The following is a 25,915-nucleotide window of genomic DNA, read 5'->3' as shown; positions in this document are numbered from 1 at the left end:
ATTTACTTAGCAATAAAATTCAGTAGTAAATGAAATGCAATTATGGCACTGGAGAAAAAGCTCAGAGTTTTCGATGAACCAGGTTTGGAAGGACAATGTACTTACACTTTCATACACCCTCTCATTGCACGCACATACGCATAACCACGTGAATTTGTGAGCAAAAACACTCCCTGACCCTTCTACCCATAACACACCAGGTTAGAGCTGCTCCATCCACACCCAATGCCTGACTCTATAGCCTGGACCTCCTGCCTTCTTCCCATGCCATTCGTACTTGTGCCCTTCCCCTCCTTCAGCCTTCCTACCCCCTGCCTAGGTCTCCCTAAATACCTTCAGAATACAGGGAATCCGAGGAGGGCTTCAGGTCTGCAGACTGCACTACCTTCATGCCAGGATATGGAGAAGGGGCAGAAATGGGAAAACAATGAGGGATTCAAACCAGGTTGTGAGCTTCTGAGGATAGGAACTGGGAATTCCCACAGCCAGCTCTCTGCCCAATCTAGAATACCTGCAAGGCAGAGGTCTTGACAGACTGTAGGCCTCCAGTTAGAGTCTGGATCATATTTTCAACACAGGGCACATGAGACAGCTGGCCATGATCATCAAAGACCAACTGTGATGAGAGAAAGGGTTTCTGCCTTGCAGCCTGTAAAAAAAGGGTCAGGAAACGTTGAGGGGCTAGATGTCAGTATACATTCCTCAGCATTTGGCCCTGGACTGCCTGCCACCTCCACACATGCCACCCACCACCTCACTTGAAGGATGTTGGCCACAAAAGAGGTTATCTGCTCTTCCAAGACAGAAATGAGGCTCTGACAAATCATGTAGTCGACTAGGCGGGCAAACTTTCCCAGCTGCAGCCACCAGGCCTCTGCTTGCTTCAGCTTCTGCTCCAGTTGCTTGCGCTGTACCTTCTGAAGGTATATGGAGCCTTGGCCTGTCCTGATCCTGTCGCAGTTTTGCACTCGCTCCTGTAGGCCCTGTTGCATGTGGTATGTGTCCTCGTGAACCTGTGAGCATAGAATGGAAACTCACCAGAGATAGGGGGATGGAGAGCAAACCAGTCACCCACTAGTCTGTGCAAACTCTCAGGTCTTGGAGTCTGGGACCTAGAACCTAGATATATACATGGAGGGCTCCTTTTTAGTAGAGTTTACCCCCACCTCACCCCCTCAATGTTTAAGTGACCAGAGAAGATGTGAAATAGAGAACATATATTGAGAGGTCACAATGTGCTAATGTGGTAGGCCAGGCCTGTCTACTGAAAACCCCCAGGGTGGAACTCAAATAGAAAATCTGTGTATATGTAAATATAGAGGTTTGCAATGCACAGAAGAGACAAAAAGAAAAAGATGGGATAAATAAGGCTAAACAATAATTTCAGGATATGGACTCTGGATAATAATTAGGCCAGGTGATGTGGCCTGCTGAGTAGAATGATATTGCTTTATGTTATAATAGAAGCTGTTTCTGGGCACTGATATAGACTTTCTATTAGAGAAGAGGGAATGTGGAATAAAAGCCTGGGAGCCTTTTTGTGGGTTCTTTCAGATCTGGGAGGTTCCTCAGCCTATAAAGGCTGCTGACAATTGCCAATGCTCTGGACTTTTACTGTTGAGGAACAGAGAAGAGGTACCAGAAAGCTATGCTTGGCCAGATGGACCCTTTGTCTTCCCTGCTCTCCTGTTCCTTCTGATGCTCCCTAGAGCTTGTGATTAGAACTGATGGGTTCTGTGAATTGTACTTCTGGTATCCATGAGCTCAAGCCCCAATCTTCTCAGACCCAAGCATAAGACAGTTAAGTCCTAAGCATGGGACATCATATACAAACATGCCCTATGCATATGATGATTTTGTATATGAGACTAAGTGAGATGTTTTCTTCCATGTTCTGACAATACTCCCCAATACCCAGTGCTTCCCACTTCATAACCCTTAGTCCAGTGCACCATCATTTTGTTATTTATATAACTCATCCACTACACTGTAAGCTCCTTTAGGAGGCGATCTCTGTTACACCTTATTTCATTTTTCTATTGCTTAACACAGTGCCTGGCATGGGGTAGTTCCACAGTAAATGTTTGTAAAAGGAATGTATAATCTCACATTGAAAGACCCTACTGAGTGCCATTAGGATAAAACCATACCAACGACAACAATAATAATTGTTAATACCATAGAACATAATCAATATACATTTTTAAAGCACCAATACTAGGGGTGATAACGTCCAAATTATGCAAAAAAAAAATGTTTAGGACGGGCACGGTGGCTCATGCTTGTAATGCCAGCACTTTGGAAGACCAAGGTCGGTGGATCACTGAAGTCCAGAAGTTTGAGACCAGCCTGGGCAACATGGTGAAACCCAGTCTCTGCAAAAAATACAAAAAATTAGCCAGGCATTGTGGTATCAACTGCTGTAGTCCCAGCTACTCAGGAGACTGAGGTGGGAGGATCACCTGAGCCTGGGAAGTCGAGGCTGCAGTGATCCCTGATCATGCCACTGCATGGGCAACAGAGTGAGATGGTGTCTCAAAAGTAATGATAACAATAAAAAACTTGGAATTCTATACCTAGCCAGAATATCATTAAAGTTTGAGGATAAGTAAAAACATTTTTAGATATACAGACTCAGAAAATTTTCCATCCACAGATTCTCCCTTAAAAAAATAAGGAATAGTATTAATATATTCCAGGCAGAGGAAAATGAATCCAAGAGGATAAAGTGTTCTATAAAAGATTTGATGGGCAAAGAAATTTGTGAGATATATTGTTAATTTTAAATAGTGCTATGGCCTGTGTGTTTGTGTCCCTCCAAAATTCATATTTTGAAATCTGAACCATAAGGTGATGGCATTATGAGGTGGAGTCTTTGGGGAGGTGATTAGGTCATGAGGTCTCCAGTCTCAGGAATAGGATTAGTGCCCTTAAAAAAAAAAAAGGTCCCAGATCATACAGTATTTGTCTTTCTTTGTCTGGCTTATTTCACTTAGCATAACGTCTCCAGGTCCATACGTGTTGTCACTAATGGCATTATTTCCTTCTTTTTGTGGCTGAAAAATATTTCATTGTATATATGTATTAATATCACAGTTTCTTTAATCATTCATCCATTGATGGACACATCAATGTTTCTATATCTTGGCTATTGTGAATAATCCTGCAATAAAAATGGGGGTATAGATATCTCTTTGAGATACTGATTTCATTTCCTTTGGATATATACACAGAAGTGGGATTGCTGGATCATATGATAGTTCTATTCAAAGGGTTCAAACTTTTAGTTATAAGACGAACAAGTTCTGGGAATCTAATGTGCAGCCTGTGTGGTGATGGATGTGTTAATTAACTTGATTGTGGTAATCATTACACAGTGTACACATCTATCAAGTCATCACATTGTACACCTTGAATATATTCCATTTTTATTTGTTAATTTTATTTTTAAAAGGCCCCAGAGAGCTGGCTAGTCCCTTCTGCAGCGAGAAGGTGCCACCTATGAGGACTGAGCCCTTGCCAGACTCTGAATCTGTCATCACCTTGATGTTGGACTTCCCAGCTTCCAAGAATAAATGTTTGTTGTTTGTAAGCCACCCAGATTATGGTATTTTGTTATAGAGGCCTGAGTGGACTAAGACAAAGGAGTAGGTTATAAAACAAGAATGTTCATAACAACCTTGAAGAAAATTCCGGGAGATACCAATATAAGAGTAATGGGAAGAACAGAGGGAGGAAGAGAGAAGGGAAAGAAAAGTACGATAATGCTAAGGTTCTTATTCTGCTTGGAAGAATGATATGGTTAAAAATTCATACTTGTCATTCATTCACTCAACAAATATTCACTGAGCACCTACTAAATGGCACACCCTACAGTAAGCACTAGAGATATATTAGTGAATGAGTGCTCAAGTCCTTGCCCCTCCGGGAGGTGGGAGAGAGACAGCAAACATAATAAATACATAATTTATGGTGTACGTAAAAAGGTGATTAGTACTGGCAGGGTGAGGTGGCTCACACTTGTAATCCCAGCACTTTGGGAGGCTGAGGTGGGCGGATCACATGAGTTCAGGGGTTTGAGACTAGCCTGGCCAATGTGGCAAAACCCTATGTCTACTAAAAATACAAAAATTAGCCGGGCATGGTGGCGGATGCCTGTAATGCTAGCTACTCAGGAGGCTGAGGTAGGAGAATCGCTTGAACCCTGGAGGCAGACGCTGCAGTGACCCAAGATTGTGCCACTACACTCCAGCCTAGGCGACAAGAATAAAACTCCGTCTCAAAAAAAAAAAAAAAAAAAAAAAAAGAAAAGTGATTAGAGTACTATGACAAAACAAAACAGAGTGAAAACATGTATTTTAAAATGAGTTTAAAATATTATTTTACCCTTCCTTCCTTTCCTTCCTTTCCTTCCTTCCCTTCCTTCCCTTCCTCCCTTCCTCCCTTCTCTCTCTCTCTCTCTCTTTCTTTCTTCTTTTCTTCCCTCTGTGGCCCAGGCTGGAGTACACTCGGCTCGCTGCAGACTCCCTGCGTCGGGCTCCCCTGATTCTCCTGCCATGGCCTGCGGCTGCCTGGGATTGCCGGCGCGCGCCACCACCCCTCCCTGGTTTTTCTCCTTTGGCTGGAGGCGCGGTTTCGCCATGTCGGCCAGGCTGGTCTCCAGCTCCTGACCTCGAGTGGTCTGCCCGCCTCGACCTCCCGAGGTGCTGGGACTGCAGACGGAGTCTCGCTCACTCGGTGCTCGGTGTTGCCCGGGCTGGAGTGCAGTGGCGTGGTCTTGGCTCGCTGCAGCCTCCGCCTCCCAGCTGCCTGCCTTGGCCTCCCAGGGTGCTGGGATTGCAGCCTCTGCCCGGCCGCCGCCCCGTCTGGGAGGTGGGGAGCGTCTCTGCCTGGCCGCCCATCGTCTGGGTTGTGAGGAGCTCCTCTGCCCGGCCGCCCGTCTGGGAGGGGGGCGCCTGCCGCCCCCCGGGGGGGGCCGGCGCCCGTCTGGGATGTGAGGAGCGCCTCTGCCGGGGCCGGGGGGGGCCCTCGGGGCTGGGATGTGAGGAGCCCTCTGCCGGCGCCCGCTGGGGGGAGCGCCTCTGCCCGGCCGCCCTGTCTGGGAGTGAGGAGCGCCTCTGCCCGGCCCCCGTCTGGGTGAGGAGCCTCTGCCGCCCGTCTGGGATGTGAGGAGCGCCTCTGCCCGGCCGCCTCGGGGGGGGGGGGGGGGGGGGGGGGGGGGGGGGGGGGGGGCTGGGGATGTGAGGAGCGCCTCTGCCGGCGGGGGGGGGCCGGGCCCTTCTGGGATGTGAGGAGCGCCTCTGCCCGGGGGGGGGGCCGCCCCTTCTGGGAAGTGAGGAGCACCTCTGCCCGGCTGCCCCGTCTGAGAAGTGAGGAGCACCTCTGCCTGGCCACCCATCGTCTGGGATGTGAGGAGCGCCACTGCCCGGCCGCCCCGTCCGGGAAGTGAGGAGCCCCCTCTGCCCAGCCGCCACCCCATCTAGGAAGTGAGGAGCGTCTCTGCCCGGCCGCCACCCCGTCTGGGAAGAAGTGAGGAGCGCCTCTGCCCGGCCGCCCCGTCTGGGAAGTGAGGAGCGCCTCTGCCCCGCCGCCCCGTCTGGGAAGTGAGGAGCGCCTCTGCCCGGCCGCCCCGTCTGGGAAGTGAGGAGCGCCTCTGCGCGGCCGCCCCGTCTGGGAAGTGAGGAGCGCCTCTGCGCGGCCGCCCCGTCTGGGAAGTGAGGAGCGCCTCTGCCCGGCCGCCCCGTCTGGGAGGTCTACCACAGAGGCCAGAAGCAATGTGGGGGCTGGACGTGGTGGCTTACGCCTGTAGTCCCAGTACTCTGGGAGGCCGAGGCGGGTTGATCACTTGAGGCTAGGAGTTCGAGACCAGCCTGGACAACATGGTGAAACATATGAAAAATACAACAGACCAACCAACCAACCAAGCGACAACAAAACAGGTCTACCCTGGAGTCATACTCTAATTTTTTCTATTTTCCTCCCTTTCTGATCCTTTATCCCACTTTCTTTTTCTTCCTCTTCCTTCTCCTTCTTCTTTGTCAAATAGAGGATTGAGTTATTATCATTGATCCATACAAAGTCCCTCTCTCATTTATTTTCTTTAATTCCCACCCCCCATTTCTATTCCCCGTCTTCCCATGTGCAACCTTCCTAATATGTTTGATATACATCTTTTTGTTTGTATGTACTTTTAGAAAATGTTTGTTTTGTGTGCAAAAAAATATTATTTTAAAATGAGTTTAAAATATGATTTTAAAATACATGTTGCAAAAACTGAAAGAACAGCAAGCAGAAATGAACAAATCTATAGTTGTAGGTAGGAAGGGATATTTAACATATATCTCTGAGAAACTGAAAGACAAAAGAGGTTAAAAAATTATTGTGTCTTGGCTGGGTGTGGTGGCTCATGCCTATAATCCCAGCATTTTGGGAGGTCGAGGTGGGAGGATCACTTGAGCTTGGAGTTCGAGACCAGCCTGGGCAACATGGTAAAACCCTGCCTCTATAAAAGAAATACAAAAATTAGCCAGGTACAGTGGCCCATGTCTGTAGTCCCAGTGACTCAAGAGGCTGAGATGACAGGATGGCTTGAGCCCAAGGGGGTGGAGGTTGCAGTAAGCCAAAATCATGCCACTGCACTCCAGCCTGGGTGACACAGTGAGTCCCTGACTCAAAAAAAAAAATTGTGTCTATAGAATATTTGAATAAAACAGTGAATGAGCTTGGCCTAATACATATTCTTTTAGGTTGAGTTCCCTAGAAGCAGACCCTGAGACAGGGATTTGGAGAAATGTGACTTATTGAAGGAATGATCTTCAGGGAAACGAGAGCCTCTAAGGGAGTAAAAAAGGCAGAAAAGAGAAGGGGAAAGTACCCAGCAAGATCTCAGCTAAATTCTATTTTTGGCTTTATCTGGAGTGGGGAAGGAGGCTTGGAATGTTCCAACCGTATTATAGAGTTGTCATGCCTTGAAGCAAGTAAGGAAAACACAAAGGCTGAGGAACTGTTCCATATGAGAGGGACTAAAGAGAAGTGAACGCTAAATTCAATACATAATTCTGGTTTGGATCCTGAAGAATGAAAAAATATAGTAATAATGGACATTATTAGAACAATTGCCAAATTTTGAATAAAGATTGGGGATTAGATAACAGAGTTGTATCAGAGTGAAATTTCCTAATCTTTGATCACTGTACTATAGTTATAAAGGGAAATGTCCTCATTCACAGAAAAAAACATACTGACATATATAGGAATTGCTATGAGTTGAATGATTTGAATGTGTCTCCCAAAAGTTAATCTGTGTTGGAAACTTAATTGCCATAGTAACAGTTTTAAGAGATGGGGTCTTTAAGAGGGCTCAACCCACATGAAGGGATCAATGAGCCAAGAGGGCTCAACTCACATGAAGGGATCAATGTTTTGATCATGGGAGTGGATTAGTTATCATGGGAATGGATTCCTGATAAAAAGGATGAGTTTCACCTGATTTCATCTCTCCTCTCTCTGTCTCATATTCATGTCTCATCACTATGTGATACCCTCCACCATGGGATGAGACTCTTGCCAGATGCTCTTGGACTTCCCAGCCTCCAGAACCATGAACCAAATAAACTTTCATTCTTTATAAATTACCCGGTCTTTGGTATTCTATTATAGCAACAGAAAACAAGCTAAGACAGCGGTAAGGGGGCTGATGCCTGCAATTGACTCTCAAATTATTTAGAAAATAATGTATATATGTTTAGAGAAAAAGAAAGAGCATAAATGATAAAGCAAATGGGAAAAATAACAATCTATATAAAGGGTATGTGAGAATTTATCTTACTATCCTTACAATTCTAATAAGTTTGAAATTATATCAAAATACAAAATCACAGAAGGAAGGAAGGAAGAGAGGAAGGGAGGGAGGAAGAGAGGGAGGGAGAGAAAAAGAGAGGAAGGGAGGAAAGAAGGGAGGGAAGGAGGGAGAAAGGAAAGGAGAGGAGAGGAGAGGAGAGGAGAGGAGAGAGACAGAGGGAAAAGAAAAAAAATAAGTGTTGGTAAGAATGAAAGGCAACTGAGGCCAGGTGCAGTGGCTCACACCTGTAATCCTAGCACTTTGGGAAGCCAAGGCAGGTGAATAACTTAAGATCAGGAATTCAAGACCAGCCTGGCCAAGATGGTGAAACCCTGTCTCCACTAAAAATATAAAAATTAGCTGGGCGTTGTGGCTCACACCTGTAATCCCAGCTACTTGGGAGGCTGATGCAGGAGAATCACTTGAACACAGGAGGTGGAGGTTGCAGTGAGCTGAGATCACACCACTGTACTCCAGCCTGGGAGACAGAGCCAGACTCACACCTGTAATCCCAGTACTTTGGGAGGCTGAGGCAGGCAGATTATGAGGTCAGGAGATTGAGACCATCCTGGCTAACACAGTGAAACCCCATCTCTACTAAAAATACAAAAAAAAATTAGCTGGGCGTGGTGGCAGGTGCCTGTAGTCCCAGCTACTCGGGAGGCTGAGGCAGGAGAATGGTGTGAACCCGGGAGGCAAAGCTTGCAGTGAGCCGAGATCACACCACTGCACTCCAGCCTGGGCGACAGAATGAGACTCCGTCTCAAAAAAAAAAAAAAGAATGAAAGGCAGCTGGAAATCAACATCACTGATGGAAATGTACACTGGTACAACCACTCTGGAAAACTGTTTGGCAGTATAAAACATACATATATTCTATTCCAGCAATTCCACTCCTGGAATATATATCCCCAAAAAATAAATGCTTATGTCCACCAAAAGACATGTACAAGAATGTTCAGAGCAGTGTTACTCATAATAGTAAAAAACTGGAACCAACCCAAATGTCCACAATAGGAGAATGAATATATAAATTGTGGTCATTCATACAGTGAAATACTACGTAGCTATACAAAAAGAGTAAACCATTGCTACCTAGAACATTATGGATAAATCTCACAAACATAATGTTGAGTGAAAAAAGTCAGGCAAAGAGGAGCACACACTGTCCAATTCTAGTTATATGAAATTCAAAATGAGACAAAATTAACCTGTGGTGACACAGGTCAGAGTACCGGTTACCTCTGCGGGGTTATCAGTGAAAGAGGCACCAGGGAGCTTGCTGGGGTGCTGGAAATGTTCTCTATCGTGATCCAGGTATACAAATATATAGCAATACAAACACAAATGCAAAAAATTCAACAACCGTACAGTTAAAATTTGTCTACTGTATATGAATTATACCTTAATATAAAAAATTGACTACTGAATTTCAAAAAGTTATAACTATTTTTAGAACATTAAAGGTGGGATTGAGGAACTGAGAGGTAGAGAAAGGCTGTGGAGCAGCTCACCCCCATCTCCTGCCTCATTCAGCTTGGTACAATGGCAGGTCCAGCATTTATTGTCTGGAAGCTAAAGACCGCTGCCTCCTTTTCACTCCTGCACCTTGGCTTTAGGATCTTGACATGGCTAATGCCTTTGGCCCCTTTCCTCTAAACCTCCTGAAGAGAGACTATGAATTTCCTTTTTAGCCACTCTTCTAAAACATCCAAAGAAGATATCACTGAAGAGTCCAATCAGTACAAACTCATAAAACATGCAGAGGCTCTTTGTGCAAAGACGTTCAATAATATCCCTAGGTTCCTGGGATACATCAATGAACAAAACAAAGATCTCTACCCTTGTGGAGGTTACAACCTATCATGAGACATTAGTAAAAATAGTAAGTAAATTATATAGTATTTTTAAAGGTGAGAAGGAAGACAGAAAAAGGAAAACAGAGTAGGATAAAGAGGACAGGTAATTCTTAGAAGGGGAAGGAATTTGACTATTTAAAATTTTATGAAAATGTTTTATTATAGATATTTTTAAATATTTAAGATTTCAACCAGAGCAATCGACAGAAGTTATTGCTTCCTCCTAGGAATAGAAATTCCTTGCAGTCGGCCGGGTGCGGTGGTTCACACCTGTAATCCCAGCACTTTGGGAGGCCGAGGTGGGCAGAGATCAGGAGATCACAAGGTCAGGAGATCAAGACCATCCTGGCTAACACAGTGAAACCCCATCTCTACTAAAAATACAAAAAAATTAGCCGGGCGTGGTGGTGGGTGCCTGTAGCCCCAGCTACTCAGGAGGCTGAGGCAGGAGAATGGCATGAACCCGGGAGGCAGAGCTTGCAGTGAGCCAAGATCGTGCCACTGCATTCCAGCCTGGGCGACACAGTGAGACTCTGTCTCAAAGAAAAAAAAAAAAAAAAAAAGAAAAAGAAAAGAAATTCCTTGCAGTCAAGGCCATTTTTGAGACTTCAGAGTTCTGTCCTTTGTGATTAACCTCCTCTGATGGAGTTTAGAGCAACATGTAGAACCCAAAACCTGGCTCAAGCCAGGCAAGGCATGCCTCCTTCACATTAATCAGTTATTTTCACAAAATCTGAGTGGGTCTCCTCTCTAAGAACCGGACTATCTATACATGGTAATTAGCCACAGTCCTGTGTGAATATCCAGCCCCACCTGACAACAAACCATGATAATAGGCCATGGGCAAGGGGTCAGTACACAGGAGGGCCTCCCAGAGCTCTAGGCAGGGGGTGTGCATCACAGATGCAACGTATGCATAATTAGGAAGGACTCCATCATTGCATCCTTCCACTAACTACAGTGGCCTTCCAAAGGTTCAAGATAGGTTCAAAAATAAGCTCAGCAGCATAAAAGACCAGGATTCCTGTTCTCAAATTCCCTAATTCTCAAAGGTCAGCATAAACAACAGACAAAATAGACATTGATATATTCCTTCTCCTCCCTGCTCCTAGGTCAAGATCAACCCTTAGGGAAAGGTCTAGTTCAAGCCTCTGCACACATGTTATTGATTCATCCATCCTAGAGCAGAAACTGCTGTTGCTGGGCAGGAAAATGGCTCTGATTCAACTGTAGAGTCCAGGTCATCCAGTGGATTCCAGGAGAAACTTAATTAAGAGGAGGCTGAAACTCTGGGGAGCTCAACTTGGGGAAAAGGTCCACAATAAACTAAGAGCCTCTTACCAGTCGAAGAATGGATGTGCAGAGATTTAGGCAACGATGGAGCAGCCGTAGAGCCTTATACTTCTCCTTGGCTAGAGCTTTCTGCAGGTCCAGCAGCTCATAGCACCGATCCAGTTCCTGGGGTAGCCAGGACACAGAGTGTAGCTCCTGCAGAAGCCTAGAATCAAGGACTAAGCTGGTCAGAGCTGGCATCCCAATCATTCCTTGGATACCTTTGACCTCTTCTCAGCCTAGCTTACCTCAGACTGCACAAATATTTATAGAGGTTGTAATATTACCAACAGTGACCAATACTGACAGCTCCCTCTCGAGAGTTCTCTGAAAGAGTATAAGCCCAGAAAGCTGCTTTCTCAGCTATACAAGCTGAGAAAAGGCTTGGGGTATGTGCAAGTGCTTATACCTAGTGATCTCTCTGCTAGAAGAGACGGTCAAATAGGTACCAAGGTCTGACTTAGAAGGAGAGACAGCAGAGGGTCCTAAAAGTCTAGGTGGACAGGTAAGTTTTAGGATCATATGTGATGAAACTGGAACTTCTCTATGGGCTGCCCATCCCTGAGGAAGCCCAATCCTGTTATCCGTACCTCCCAAGCCCCAGAGAACTCCATATCTGTAAACATCCTTGAAAAGGATAAAAGACTCCTAATAATCAGACAGGATGTTCACAATGGGCATCATTTATTCAGTGTCTACTGAGAGGTACTGAATGTGGCACTTTGTATTCACAGTCTCGTTTAATTCTCATTACAGAATTAAATCTAGAAATCTTTATCCGAGTTTGAAGATCAGGAAACTGAGGCTCAAATACTAAAGTCCCTTGCTAGTACTCAAGGCCTAAATAAGATTTGTCCGGCCTCCCAAGCCCTTATGCTCTTAATTACACCATGATGATTAGGCTAGACTGGAGGATGAAACTCCCTAGAGCAGAAGTTGCAAACTGGGTTAAATTCAGATGGAAAAGTTTTTCAAAATGAGTCACTAAGAGTTGGCTAGCACACAGTGTTTTAATAAAAATTTGAAGGTCTGGTGTGGTGGCTCACACCTGTAATCCCAGCACTTTGGGAGGTCAAGGTGGGTGGATCACCTGGGGTCAGGAGTTCAAGACCAGCCTGGCCAACATGGCAAAACCTTGTCTCTACTAAAAATAAAAAAAATTAGCCGGGTGTGGTGGTGCATGCCTGTAATCCCAGCTACTAGGGAGGCTGAGGCAGGAGAATTGCTTGAACCCAGGAGGTGGAGGTTGTAGTGAGCTGAAATCGCGCCATTGCACTCCAGCCTGGGTGACAAGAGTGAAACTCCATTTAAAAAAAAAAAATTCTTTTGAGTTAAAATTTGGTTGAAATTTGAGTTAAAAGTGAGAAATTTCATAACAAAATGTGGACTTCTAGGAAATCCTGAAATGTAAGGTAGCTGATCACACTGGACCTATATTCCCAAACAGCAACAATTAGAAATTAGTTGGAAATGAGTAGTGACTATCGTCTTTAGATGCAGTCTCCAGATTGCAGTTCCTATGCTCCCTAATGTCTTCCACCTAAACCACTGCATTCCTTCAATGCTTCCTGCTTAGGCCCTTTAGGCAACTGAATTTGCAACTTCTATCACAGAATATACCTGAGAGTAGCTGAGGAGTCGTGTAGGGAAAGCAAGGAAATACTGAAAATAGGAATAACCAACCTTTTCCAAAAAAAAAAAAAAAATAGAATCCAAGTAATATCTTGGAAAGAACAGAGAGTTTGGATTCAAACAACTGAATTAGACCCCCAGATCTGACATTACACACAATTACATGAGTGCAAGTGGTTTAAGATATATAATTACCTGGAGAATATTGCATATATTCTCCATAGAGAATATATTATATTCATGAAATAGAATATAATCTAGTTCAGAATATATGTTCAAAGAAAAAACTGGTTATTTAACAGTATGTAAGGTATGATCACATTTTGTATATGTGATAGAAAAAAGACTAGAAAGATATGCAACAAAATGTTCATAGTGGTTGGTAGGATTAAAGGTTTTTTTCTTTGTGCATTTTTGTATCTTTCAGATTTTCTACAACAAACATACTATTACCTTTAGTAAAACTAATATTTAAAAACTCAATGAAGTTGTGTTTTTAATACCTCACCTGCTAATATGGAGTAGCCCAGCTCCAAAGTGGGGCACAGCCAAGAGCAGATGATTCTCTAGGAAATTCTGGAGTCGATGCATCCCCTGTAATCTCACATTCTTCTTCCAACTAGAAATTAGAGGTCAGTGATAATATACTGTTGCGGTCATCCATTTCCCCCCAAATCACACATCCGTCATTACCTACCAGGTAAAGGACTTGCGTAAGAGGCAATACTTAAAGAATGGAATGAACTGGAGCTGCTGCCAGAGAACACAGTGATGGTGCCAGGTACCCAGTGTCATCGTCTCGCTACCTTCCACAGGATGTACATGCAAGATCCCAAACGGAGAGAAGATGTAGTGCTCAGGATTCACCTTGTCGGGTGGCACCACCATCAGGCTGTAAGGCCTTTAAAAAAAGAGCTCTGATCAGTGAAGGCCCTGGGAACTTGGTCAGACTTTAAGAGACCAAAGGAGGATAGAGGAGATGAAAATGGGGAACAGGAAGGCAGGCAGAAGAAAGGAGAAAACGGGGGAAAGAGAACAGAATGATTTTTAAACTAGAAAGATGAAACAAATATTATTGGGAAGAAACCAAAGCCAAAGGTAGACGGGAAGAAAGAAAAATGCACCTAGCCAGTTCCAAGAAGTTCATATCTCCAGATGCAGATATCTTACATTCCATCAGATCTAAGACACTGTCCACCATAAGCTGCAGCATTATCTTATGAAATGCTAAGATAAAAATGCTTCTAATAAGATATTCCATCAATTTGTAAGATGCATCACAATTTTAGAGATGATGAAATGTGAAAAATCCTCATTCTAGAAATGATAAAATACATATCTACTTGGGTACTGAAAGACATGCAGAGATAATCAGAATGTTATTTGATGGAGAAACTGAGATTGGAGAAAAGCAGAAGAAGACTAGAAAATTAGAAACAGGCAAATAAAGAGGAAAATTGCAACCTAATGAACTAGACAAGTACCTTCAGAGCCATCTTAAAATCTTAGTTTGTCTTGGGTTCCCTTACTTCAGCAAAATGCACCTATATCCCACATTAAATGCAATATATATAGATTGATATAATAGGTGTATCTAGTTGCAGTAGGCCAGTTAGCATAATGCTATGTTTAGATACATTTAATAAAGCATTTATTAATTTTTATTTTTCAGTTTTCTTTATATCAGAGCTAGCAATATTTTTAAGCATTACATATATTTTTAGCAATTTAAAAGCTGTATCCTAAGTCCTATAATGTCTAAGAGATAAAATAGCCCTCCTCTATCTCTTATCTCTCTCAACTTTCTAGAAAACATTGTTAAGCAAGTGACTTAAGAACATTTAGGTAGACACCAGAATGGATACACTAAGTCAAGTCATATAAAAACCTTGTTTTGTTTTTGACAAAGTTACTAAAGTTTCTCAAGTATAGTACTAATATCCCCAAATTACAGATAGGAAAACTGAAACAAAGAGAAGTTAAAGCTTTGCCCAAGACAGTTAAGGGAAGAATACAAGATTTAAAACCAAAGTTACCTGACTCATGCCCCCTCCTTTAATCAGTGGGCCATTTAGCTTCCCACAGTGTAGCTGCCTATGTTAACTGAGCCCTGGCTCTTCCCAAGAGATATTTCCTTTTCCTATGACCTACTTAATGGAGGTTGCTGTTTCTGTGTAGGGCCAGGAGTTATGGAGTTCTCTTCTCATTCCCAATGGCCACTACTCCTTTGGAGGATATTCACTCATTCTACAAATGCTTATTAAGGTCAGCAGTGTGTAAGCCACTGAGGATACAGCAGTGTTCAAGAAAAATTCAGTCCCTGACTTTATGGAACTTAGTTAAACCATTTATCAAGTTGTCCCTCTGTTCAAGTATTGTGGTCAGAGATGGGAACATAAAGATGACTTCTATATAGTCCTTGTCCTCAAAGGGCTCAGAATCAACTGGAGTACGACATGATACTAGAGAGTGGATGGGGGAAATCAATATCTTCCTGAGTCCCGGACCCAAACATTCAGCTGTTTCCAAAACATCTCAAACTCCGTCTTGCTTGCACCTGAAACTCAGCAAGTTCTGTACTAAACTCATCTACCCCCACCAAATCTGTCCCTAATCTGGGCAATTAGTTCACTCATTCATTCAACAAATATTACTGAGTATCTACTCTATGCCAGATGGTTCTAACCCCTGAGGATACATCATTAAACACAACAAACCCAAACTCCTTCCTGATGGAGCTCTCATTCTACTAGAGAAGATGATAAACATAATTAACAACAGAAAGTGGGGAAAAGAGCAGGCAAAGGGAGATTGGCGGTGCCAGGGGAGAAGGAAGTGCAATTTTAAATGGGGTGGTAAGGGTGGGGGAGTGACAGCTGAGCAAAGACTCAAAGAATAAAGGAGGTGAAGGAATAAATTCTCTCCTAAATATAAATCAAACACTGGAGAAAATGCAATTAAAATTTTGATAAATTCAAACAAAAATCTGTTACATGACAAATAAATAAATAAAATGAAACAACAAGTGAAAGAGTTCTTTCTATTGATGGTGCACTAGAAATTTGGACCAACATTCCCACTTCAGAACAACTAGAAAAACTAGGCCAACTATCTGGATAATACATGAATCTGGATAATATATGAAATATAATATCTGTATAACACATCAGAGAACCCAAAAATGTAATCCCCCAGGCTTTGGGTCAAGACCCCAAATGGCTACAACACAGGAGTAAAGTGGAACCAGAAATATACCTCCTCTTTGGTATGGGACCTGAACTGCACCTTTTGCTCATTTAGTTCCCTGAGTCTGTTGAAAGCTTGGCTCCTCTTTCCAGTATCTCAGGAATGCATAGTAAAATTGACATTTAACTACCTTTATATTGAGAGGAACTAAGAGGTCCCTCTGTATGGGGAAAAGCAGCGCCAAATGCTGAACTCACTGCAACGGGTTTCCTTCTTTGGCAGATCCTGGCCCTGTAATCATCCATTGCCTTTTTCGTTCTCTTGTCAATAGTTTCTTGTCTCTTTATGTGCCTAATTGTCTTTGATCATGATGCTTCTCTAATTATAAAAGATGTTGATAGTTTAAAGCCCTAAGCTTGTCATTTGCTTTCTGTAAGCTCTCCACTATGGTTTGTAGGCATTCCATCCCACATTGTTACCATTACTATCATTACAGCCATGACAGTCAAGTGTAGCAGCCACTAGGTGTCAGTATCACATTCAACCACAAGCGATAATTTAATTAATTGTGATGCCACTGTGTGTCATGGATTACTAGTATCCTATTTCCCATTAGCAAGGAATTCAGTACTGTTTTATGCCAAGGACATTACCAAACCAAAGAAGATCCTATATTAGAGGCTAGTTTCTTGGGACCACTCATAATACCAAGTACCATGTTAGTCAAGGTCCAGTCAGTAAAACAGAAACCATACTAGGCATTTCGACAAAATGAATTTAATAAAGAGAATGTGTTTTTAAAAAGATGTCGAGGCCAGGCGCGGTGGCTCACGCCTGTAACCCCAGCACTTTGGGAGGCTCAGAAGGGAGGATAGCTTGAGCCCAGGAGTTCGAGAGCAGCTTGAGCAACAAAGTGAGATCCCATATCTACAAAAAATTTAAACATTAGCCAGGCATGGTGGTAGGCACCTGTGGTCCCAGTCACATGGGAGGCTGAGGTGGGAGGATTACTTGAGCCCAGAAGGTGGAGGCTGCAGCAAGCTGTGTTCAAGCCACTGCACTCCAGTTGGGGCAACAGAGCAAGACTGTCTAAAAAAAGAACAACAACAACAAAAAGAACTCTGAAGGAAAGGGGCTACCAGCTGGTGTTGGTACCTCTCAGGGTTATGAAGAGGATGATTCAGACAGTGCTGGCTGGGCCAGGCACGGCTCATGCCTGTAATCCCAGCACTTTGGGAAGCTGAGGCGGGTGGATCACTTGAGGTCAGGAGTTCAAGACCAGCCTAACCAACATGATGAAACCCTGTCTCTACTAAAAATACAAAATTAGCCAGGTGTGGTGACACATGCCTGTAATCCCAGCTACTTCAGAGACTGAGGCAGGAGAATCGCTTGAACCAGGGAGGTGGAGGTTGCCGTGAGCCAAGATCATACCATTGCACTCCAGCCTGGGCAACAAGAGTGAAACTCTGTCTCAAAAAAGAAAAAAAGAGAGTGCTGCTGCCAGGGTGAAAGACCATTGCTGAGGCAATGATGGCAGAAAGAGCAAGCAAACGAAGCAGCAAGTCCCTTCCCCTCTTATCTTGCTGTCCAGTCTCCTAGCACTCTCCTTAATCAAACCTAATAGGAGGCCAGCTGAAAAAAGAGAAAAAGTTCGCAGAATCTCAGCCCCAGTATCACAAAGCAGAGAGGGAGGAGGAGAATTAGAATCAAGAGACAATCAATTAATAACCAGCAGGATGCTCTCAGCGAACATTTATTAAATGAATTGATCAGTAAATGAATGAATGATATTGATCATTAGTGCTACCTAAGTTGAAGAGATCAGTGTGTGCAGGAAATAAGATTCTTTGGGAGGCTGTATTAGATACTGCTTAAGAGCATGAACTTTTGGATTAAGATAGTCCTGGGTTTAAATCCTAGTTACACCACTTATTATGTAGCTTTGGATAAATTACCTAACCTCTCTTATGTATCAGTCCACTCATCTCATATATAGAAATAATAATAGCATCTATCTGGTAGATGAGGATTAAGTAACACATGTCATGAGTCTATTAGCACGGTGCCTAATATAATGAAGAGTTTGGTTAAAGGCAATTATTACAATTATTTCTGGGAGGAGATGGACTTGAATAGGGCTTTTTAAAATAGGTGAGATTTGAGCCAGGCATGGTGGCTAATGCCTGTAATTCTGGCAATTTGGGAGGCTAAGGCTTGAACCCAGGAGTCTGAGACCAGCCTGGCAACACAGTGAGACCTCATTCTCCAAAAATAAATTTTAGAAAACTGGCTGAGTGTGGTGACTCATGCCTGTAATCCCAGCTACTCAGGAGGCTGAAGTGAGAGGATTGCTCGAGCCAGAGAGATTGAGACTGCAGTGAGCCATGATTGTGCCACGGCACTCCAGCCTGGGTGACAGAGTGCTTCAAAATAATAAGAAGAAATTTTTAAAAGTAGGTGTGATTTGGATCTAATGAGAGGAAGTGAATAAATGTCTCCTGAGTCATGGGGAAGGAGGAGACCTGTTTTTATAGCCCCATAGATAAACTAGAACCAGGATGTAGAAGTTAAAAGAATGCAGATTTTGATTCAGTCTAAGGAATAAGATACCTGGAAAAAAATTTTCCTGACACTGCAAAGATTTAAACAAACACATGATTCTTCCATCGGAGTTGGAAGAAATCACCATAAAATTTACTTCTGAGGCTATGAACAAATGTTTCTATTATTCTAGGATAGAATAAAGAAGAAAGAGCAAAATGTGAGAAAAGGATGTGTAAGACAAAAAGCTATGAAAGCAAAGGGGAGTGAAGGGGAGGTAGAGAGTGGAAAGGAGGAGGAGGCTGAGGAGAAGGGAAGAAAGAGGGACACTGGAGTCAGAGGAGGAGTATGTGGAGAAAGGACAGGGAGAAGGGTGCGCACGTGGAGAAAGAGGAGGGGGAAGATAGCATAGAAGGAAACCAGGCAGGGGGAGGAGAAGGGGCCTGGACATAGGCTATCACCTAAAGTACCGGCTGGGAGCCACATTGAGATAGAGGAAGTGGATCTTCTTCAGGTATCTCTCCGTCTTCAGAGCAGTCATCACCTGGCTATCCAGGACGGAAGTCTCAGGTGAAAAGCTGGTGCTGCTCTTTTGGAAGGCCTTTTCCCTGAGAACTTCATAGTCAAGCTGAGACCTGTGTGACAAAAAGTCAGGAGAGAAAAGGCAGAGCAAAAAGTCAAGTACCTTAGAGGGAGGCCTTGCCACTGTTGGCTAGTGAAAGGAAGAGCTAGATCAGGTGCCTGAGGAGACCTGACGTGGCATTGTCAGAGCCTGACTACCATCTATACTCAAAGATACCACATACTGGGCAAATATAGCATATCATGCAACACAGTTAGGCAACAATATTGACACAAACGTGTGTGAGCAACCTCTCCCTTTCTGATAAACAAATAATTATTCTGAATTGATTGTAATTACCGTGAAGTCAGTATTACATAATACTGTGTACAAATAATGGGAAGACTTTATTTTCCCAACTCATTGCTCTGTAAGCCCACAGTACTGGACTTCCCTTCCCAGCTCAACCTTCTTAGCCTTTCAGATTTAATATTCTATCTTTGATTCCATTATACCTGCTTTCCAACCCTGAATGATCTCCATGCCTGTTACATTTTCTGCTCTTCCCCTACCATCACCCAACCTCTAGCTTCATATTCTTTCCTTTCCTGCCAAGATCCAATGGTGGCCCCCTCAAGCCTGCACCACTACACTCATCCTCTTACTCTTCTGCATTCTGGCCAACAAAATTGGTACGGAAATTAGTTACCAATAACTCAAAAGTGAATGACTAATAATTTTCAGTTGGGGTGACCTGAGAGCACACACACAAAAAAAACTCTGGAATGATTTAACTTAGACTTAGCCAGTCAGAATATACCAGTATCATTAACTGACCCAAACTTAGATCAACACAAGTTTCCCCAGGGATAACAGTGCAATCCTATTCTAGAATTCATATCAACAACATGGTTTATAACCTTTACACATATGTCCTTGATGAACTGTTGTGTTGGATCAGGACATCTTAAATGGTAAAATTGCTCTTATACGTTCATTTTCTCAGCAAAGTCCTATATGATATAGTATATTCAGAAGATCACAAAACCAAGGACATTTGCTCCTCTACAGGTTCCTGGTGTCCAATGAGCTGTGGGCTCATTCTGCTCTGATGTCTTCACACAAGTCCTCAGGCAGCTACCTCTTTCAGGCCTCTCAAACTGCTATCCCTAACTCCATGCAAGCCCTGCTGAGCTCCCAGTTCCACCCCATTCTCTGTCTCCTTCCCTGCCTGGAGAAAGCTGAAGTTTTTAGCCATTAGCCAATTCCCTCAACTTCAGTTGCCTTCCCCCACACTTATCTGTCCCCCAATTTCAGAGGAAGAAGTATCCTTTCTTCTCTGTAAGATTGATTCCTCCATTTGTGCTCTGGACCCCTTATTCTCTATGATATATTTTTAATCTACTCTTCTTCTTACCTTGGTCTATTTATTCATTTAGTCTACAAATATTTATTGAGCACCTACTTCTCAAGCACTGTGTTAAGGGATATAAGCATCTCTCTATAAAAAAAAAAAATCCCTACCCAGACACCAAAATTCTTTCAAGCTGCTGCCCTGCTATTTGTCTTTTCCGTTCAAGCTAAGCTTCACAAAAAAAATTGTAAAATGCGATTTCCGCTTCATCTTCCATTCACTCCTCAATGCACCACAATCTAGCTTCCTCCCCACAAAACTTAACCTCTTCCTTGTTACTACATCCAATGAACATTTTCATTCTTCTTACTTGTCTCATTTAACATGTAATACTACTGACTGCTCCCTCCTCCTTGAAACTCTGTTTGATGTTTTTGTTAATCTAATCTAGACCTGAACACTCCCCACACATACTTTCCCCTAACTACACTCCCCCTCTCTCTCTCTCTCCCACCCCCAGAGGAGCAGCCAGGCAAAAGACAGTATTCCTTTGTTTTATAGCACTTATTACAATTTGTAATTATATTTTACTTGTTATCAACTTAACTCTATCTCTCTAACTGAACTGTAATACCTTAAGGGAAGGGATTGAGTCTGTCTCATTCACTTCTGTATCCCTAGCATCTTGCAGATCCTAATAAATGTAGCTATCCAACACTTATTGAATGAATGAATGCCTGGCAAGCCATTCCTGTAGAATGTAATGCAAATTAAGCCATATTAGCTAGACCTCAGAGGTTTACTGCCAGGTTCAAAGGGAGGGCAAAGAACTTGATCCCTTCCCAACATCTCAGCCCATGCCAATTCAGTTAAGTTCCCCCAGGAAAGGAAACTTGTACTCAAGGCACAGGGCAGCTCTTTGAAAAAGGAAAAGATTCCGATAGGGCTACCATAAATTTGTGGCATTGGCCACCTTCCATTAGGGCCCCAGAATCCTGCCTATCTATCTAACATTAGGCTTTAATGGAAAGACTTGACCCAGCCATAAACTTACAGCAAAAACTAAGGAAGCCAAGCTTAATTAAAGGTAAAACTAGCCTTCTTCCCGAACAGTAAATGTGCCACAGACAGCTACGAAGCATTGTCTAGAAAATGAGGCCAGAGGACAAGGAGAATTCCAAGACTAAAGTTAAAGAACTCTCTTGGGCACGGTGGCTTATGCCTGTAATCCCAGCATTTTGGGAGGCCGAGGTGGCAGATCACTTGAGACCAGGAGTTGGAAACCTAGCCTGGCCAACATGGCGAAACACTGTCTCTACTAAAAATACAAAAATTAGCCAGGCATGGTGGCATGAGCCTGTAATACTGGCTACTTGGGAGGCTGAGGGAAAAGAATCGCTTGAACACGTGAGGCAGAGGTTGCAGTGAGCCAAGATCAGGCCACTGCACTCTAGCCTGCGCGACAGAGTGAGACTCTGTTTCAAAAAAAAAAAAGAAAGTTAAAGAACGCTGAGAAGAGAAGGTCTCTGTAAGCATTCTGAAATCCTGTAGAGAGCTCAGGGCCGGGCGCGGTGGCTCAAGCCTGTAATCCCAGCACTTTGGGAGGCCGAGGCGGGCGGATCACGAGGTCAGGAGATCGAGACCATCTTGGCTAACATGGTGAAACCCCGTCTCTACTAAAAATACAAAAAATTAGCCGGGCGTAGTGGCAGGCGCCTGTAGTCCCAGCTACTCGGGAGGCTGAGGCAGGAGAATGGCGTGAACCCGGGAGGCGGAGCTTGCAGTGAGCCAAGATCGCGCCACTGCACTCCAGCCTGGGCGACAGAGCGAGACTCCGTCTCAAAAAAAAAAAAAAAAAAAAAGAGAGCTCTTCTGATAGCCAGATATTTTAAAAAAGAAAAAAATAGGGCTGGGCGCAGTGACTCACGCCTGTAATCCCAGCACTTTGGGAGGCAGAGGTGGGCGGATCATGAGGTCAGGAATTCGAGACCAGCCTGGCCAACACAGTGAAACTCTGTCTCTACTAAAAATATAAAAATTAGCTGAGTATGGTGGCACGTGCCTGTAGTCCCAGCTACTCAGGAGGCTGAGGCAGGAGAATCACTTGTACCCGGGAGGCGGAGGTTGCAGTGAGCTGAGACCATGCCAGTGCACTCCAGTCTGGGTGACAGAATGAGACTCCATCTCAAAAAAAGAAAGAAAGGGCCGGGCGCAGTGGCTCACGCTTGTAATCCCAGCACTTTGGGAGGCCGAGGCGGGCGGATCACAAGGTCAGGAGATCGAGACCACGGTGAAACTCCGTCTCTACTAAAAATACAAAAAAATTAGCCGGGCGTGGTGGCGGGCGCCTGTAGTCCCAGCTACTCGGAGAGGCTGAGGCAGGAGAATGGCGTGAACCCGGGAGGCGGAGCTTGCAGTGAGCCGAGATCGCGCCACTGCACTCCAGCCTGGGTGACAGAGCGAGACTCCGTCTCAAAAAAAAAAAAAAAAAAAAAAAGAAAGAAAGAAGAGGGGAGAGAGAGAGAGAGAGAAACCAAAGAAAAAAATATCACTCAAGCAGCCAGAGTGCCCACATTGGCAGGTTAAGAAGAAGACTCTGGAAGGGTCAAAATGAAATTCTATCCAGTAGTGCTGCCATCTCCACTCTTCCTTGGAGCTGGTTTAGCTCACATAGACATGTAGGAAGGACACTCAGACACACATTCCCCAGGGGTACCTTGAGGGAAAGACCCAACATCCAGGAATCAACTCACGGTAGGCCCAGGCAATGTTCAGTGATTATGAATGAATTATAGAAAAAGAATTAAGGAGACTTCTGGCATCATCTAAGAAAGAAGCCTGGAAACTGAAAAGTCAAGCTGTTATTCTAAAGCTTTGGCTACCTCAAAGCTGACTTCTGATTTTCATTAATTTCTGTATTTCTCTCTGGGGATTAACACTAACACCACTGAGTTTATTTTGCAGAGAAAAAGGAAGAGGAAAGTAGCCTCACACTAGCTTTGCATGGAGTTGGGCTAATCCCTATGATAAAGAGAGCTGGATCTAAACTTCCAATTGGCCCTAGGGGCACCCATAAAACAGCTCCTTTTTCTCCTCTGCTCAAAGCCCTAGACTGAGTCCCTCACTTACCTGGTCTCTTTTCTTCCAACAGGCTCCTCCTCTGCATTGTCAGTGTCACTGCTTTCATACTGTACAGGGATGTCCGTTGCCAGTGCCAAGGGAAGGAGACTAAGTCCATCCAGCCACACAGCCTCTTCTAGGGCCACCTGAGCACCAACAATGCCCAGGCAGCGCTGCAGCTCAGGCAGTGTCAATGGTCGCAGCCAGGTGGCCAGCTCCTCCTTTACTTGCTGCCTACTCCACTGGGCCTGCACAAAAGGGCAAGCTGGGCATGGGGGCCTGTGATGGAGCCTCCGCTTCTGGGGACAGCAGTCAGCATGGGAAGCACTGTCTAACAAAGAGCTGTCTGGAGGAAAGGCCTGGACAATGGCACCTAGCAGGTCCAGATGGAGGTGGGTTTGGACCCAGGGTGCCCAGCAGTACAGCTGCTCCAGGAAGGGCAGTAAATCAAGGTGGCCAACTAGCAACTCACGATATGGAGGCAGTAGACCGAGTACTGCATGCAGATAGCGCCAAGCTGCAGGGCTACTGTCCTGCAACACAGCTGAGAACAGAGTTCGGAGCTCAGCTAGCAGGAGTTCCAGCACTGTGGGCTGCTCTGACTCAGTCACTGGCTTCACCAACTGTCTCTGTTTCTGCTGGCAGGCCAAGGGCTGTTCTTTGCTGTCCAAGACATATATGGAGTGCCAAGACTTAAGGGCATCAGATGATGTCTCATCAGAAGACAAACCTACCCTCCTCTCCTCCGGGACCATGAGGAGCTGGGCATTCAACTGCTGTCGAAGTGACCTTGCCCACAGCTCAGGCTCCAACTGCCAGTTCCAGGATGCCAGATGCTGGGCCTCACCTGCATGGGCCAGCCCAGGAGAGGGACCAGAGAAGGGACCTCAGGCTCTGGGCAGGGGATGGTCAGAGTCAATGGGGTTAGGAGGAAGAAAGGACCTGGGACAGGGAAATAGATGGAGCTACAGAGCAGAGCCAGACCAGCAGAGAGCCTTTCCTGAGACCCTCAGGCCCTCCCTGCTTCCCTAAAGACTGGTAAGGAGCAGGCCTAAGACAGAGGTGACAGCCCTCCTTGCAGAAGAGTTCCTTCTTACCTCCCAGAACCCTGTCCCCCTCACCTGGCCTACGGGGGTTAGGAGGCAAGGCAAAGGAAGACAGCCCGATCTGCTGATGAGGTTTCATTGAAGAGTGCCTGCTGGAGCAGTGAATGAACTTAGACTTGAGTTCCAGTCTGAAGCTCACCCTAATCATAGCCACCCATACACGGAGAGACTCGCACACGCACGTGCAATCACCTGAAGAGGCAAACTGACACACTGACAGAGCTCACTCTGAACCTCGGTCACAGCAAGGAATCTGCACTCGAGCTGGCGATCGCCTGAAAAACGGGTTAACAGGTCGTCACTCAAAGGCAGCAAAGCCCCAGTCCCATGACGTCTTCGCCCACAGGCTAAGAAGGTCGTGAAGACAGAAAGCCGAGGAGCAGGCACAGCAAATGACGGTCAGGATGCGGGTAGGGGAAGACGTTATGAAGAGGCAAAGGAGGGGGCTGGGAGACCGGGGAAGAGGAGGCGGACTCTGTGGGAGGGGGTCCTGAGCACAGGGGCGAGAGCGGGTCCTAGGAAACAAAGAGAAATGGATCCCGAGCCAAGGACTCACCCGCAGCTCCACCCGCACCCAGCTGTTAGAACCGTTACAAGATCCTAGAAGGATCGAGTCTTTCCCAAGAGCATCCGGGGGAGCCAGAAAGAGGAGGGGCCAGGGTCCGATATAGGCGGGGCCGAGAGGGCAGAGCCCGAGCCAGGAGGGGCAGAACTAGGTCGAACCTGTGGGCTGAGGCTTGCCTGGGACAGGGACCTGTAGAGGACCCGGCGGGGGGTCTGAACTGCACGTGCAGTACGGTTGACTCGGGAGATTAGCAATCCAGAGGGTGTCGCAAGCAGGTGTTTATATCCATTCGCTGAGTGTCTAAACTAGTGCCAGGTCTTTGGTATGTCTTTGGTACTTCCCCATCCCCACCCCCAACGTATCCATCTACCCTATCCCACCTCCCCAAAAGAAGCCCGAATAAAACAAAATCCTTGATCTCAAGGAGCTCAACATCTATTTGGCACGGGGGGAGGGGGATTTTTGGGGGGAGGGCTTATGGAAGGGCTGATTTTTAAAAATCAAGTTGAATGAGGCCGGGCGCGGTGGCTCATGCCTGTAATCCCAGCACTTTGGGAGGCCGAGGCGGGTGGATCATGAGGTCAGGAGATCGAGACCATCCTGGCTAACATGGTGAAACCCTGTCTCTACTAAAAATACAAAAAAATTAGCCGGGTTTGGCGGTGGGCTCCTGTAGTCCCAGCTACTCGGGAGGCTGAGGCAGGAGAATGGCGTGAACCCAGGAGGCGGAGCTTGCAGTGAGCAGAGATCGCGCCACTGCACTCCAGCCTGGGCGACAGAGGGAGACCCCGTCTCAAAAAAAAAAAAAAAGTTGA

The 25,915-nt window shown here is 45.1% G+C and overlaps 1 protein-coding gene across 1 annotated transcript in view; it reads right to left on the bottom strand.

Moving 5' to 3' along the window:
• DNHD1 (dynein heavy chain domain 1) overlaps window positions 1-25,662 on the bottom strand; it is an 83,555-nt gene extending 57,893 nt beyond the window's left edge. Inside the window, exons 1-10 of the mRNA XM_030828751.1 lie at window positions 25,092-25,662; window positions 24,728-24,810; window positions 23,439-24,624; window positions 18,855-19,028; window positions 13,361-13,564; window positions 13,172-13,282; window positions 11,041-11,197; window positions 759-1,013; window positions 512-649; window positions 334-385 (exon numbers count right to left, since the gene is read on the bottom strand). Coding sequence (XP_030684611.1) covers window positions 334-385; window positions 512-649; window positions 759-1,013; window positions 11,041-11,197; window positions 13,172-13,282; window positions 13,361-13,564; window positions 18,855-19,028; window positions 23,439-24,184 — 1,837 coding nt within the window. The 5' untranslated portion in view covers window positions 24,185-24,624; window positions 24,728-24,810; window positions 25,092-25,662. The remainder of the gene's footprint in view (window positions 1-333; window positions 386-511; window positions 650-758; window positions 1,014-11,040; window positions 11,198-13,171; window positions 13,283-13,360; window positions 13,565-18,854; window positions 19,029-23,438; window positions 24,625-24,727; window positions 24,811-25,091) is intronic.
• Window positions 25,663-25,915: the final 253 nt, after the last annotated feature.

The sequence above is a fragment of the Nomascus leucogenys genome, chromosome 15, assembly GCF_006542625.1.
Source record: "Nomascus leucogenys isolate Asia chromosome 15, Asia_NLE_v1, whole genome shotgun sequence".
In the NCBI taxonomy this organism is placed as follows: domain Eukaryota; kingdom Metazoa; phylum Chordata; class Mammalia; order Primates; family Hylobatidae; genus Nomascus; species Nomascus leucogenys.
This window is presented reverse-complemented; position numbering and strand designations above follow the sequence as displayed.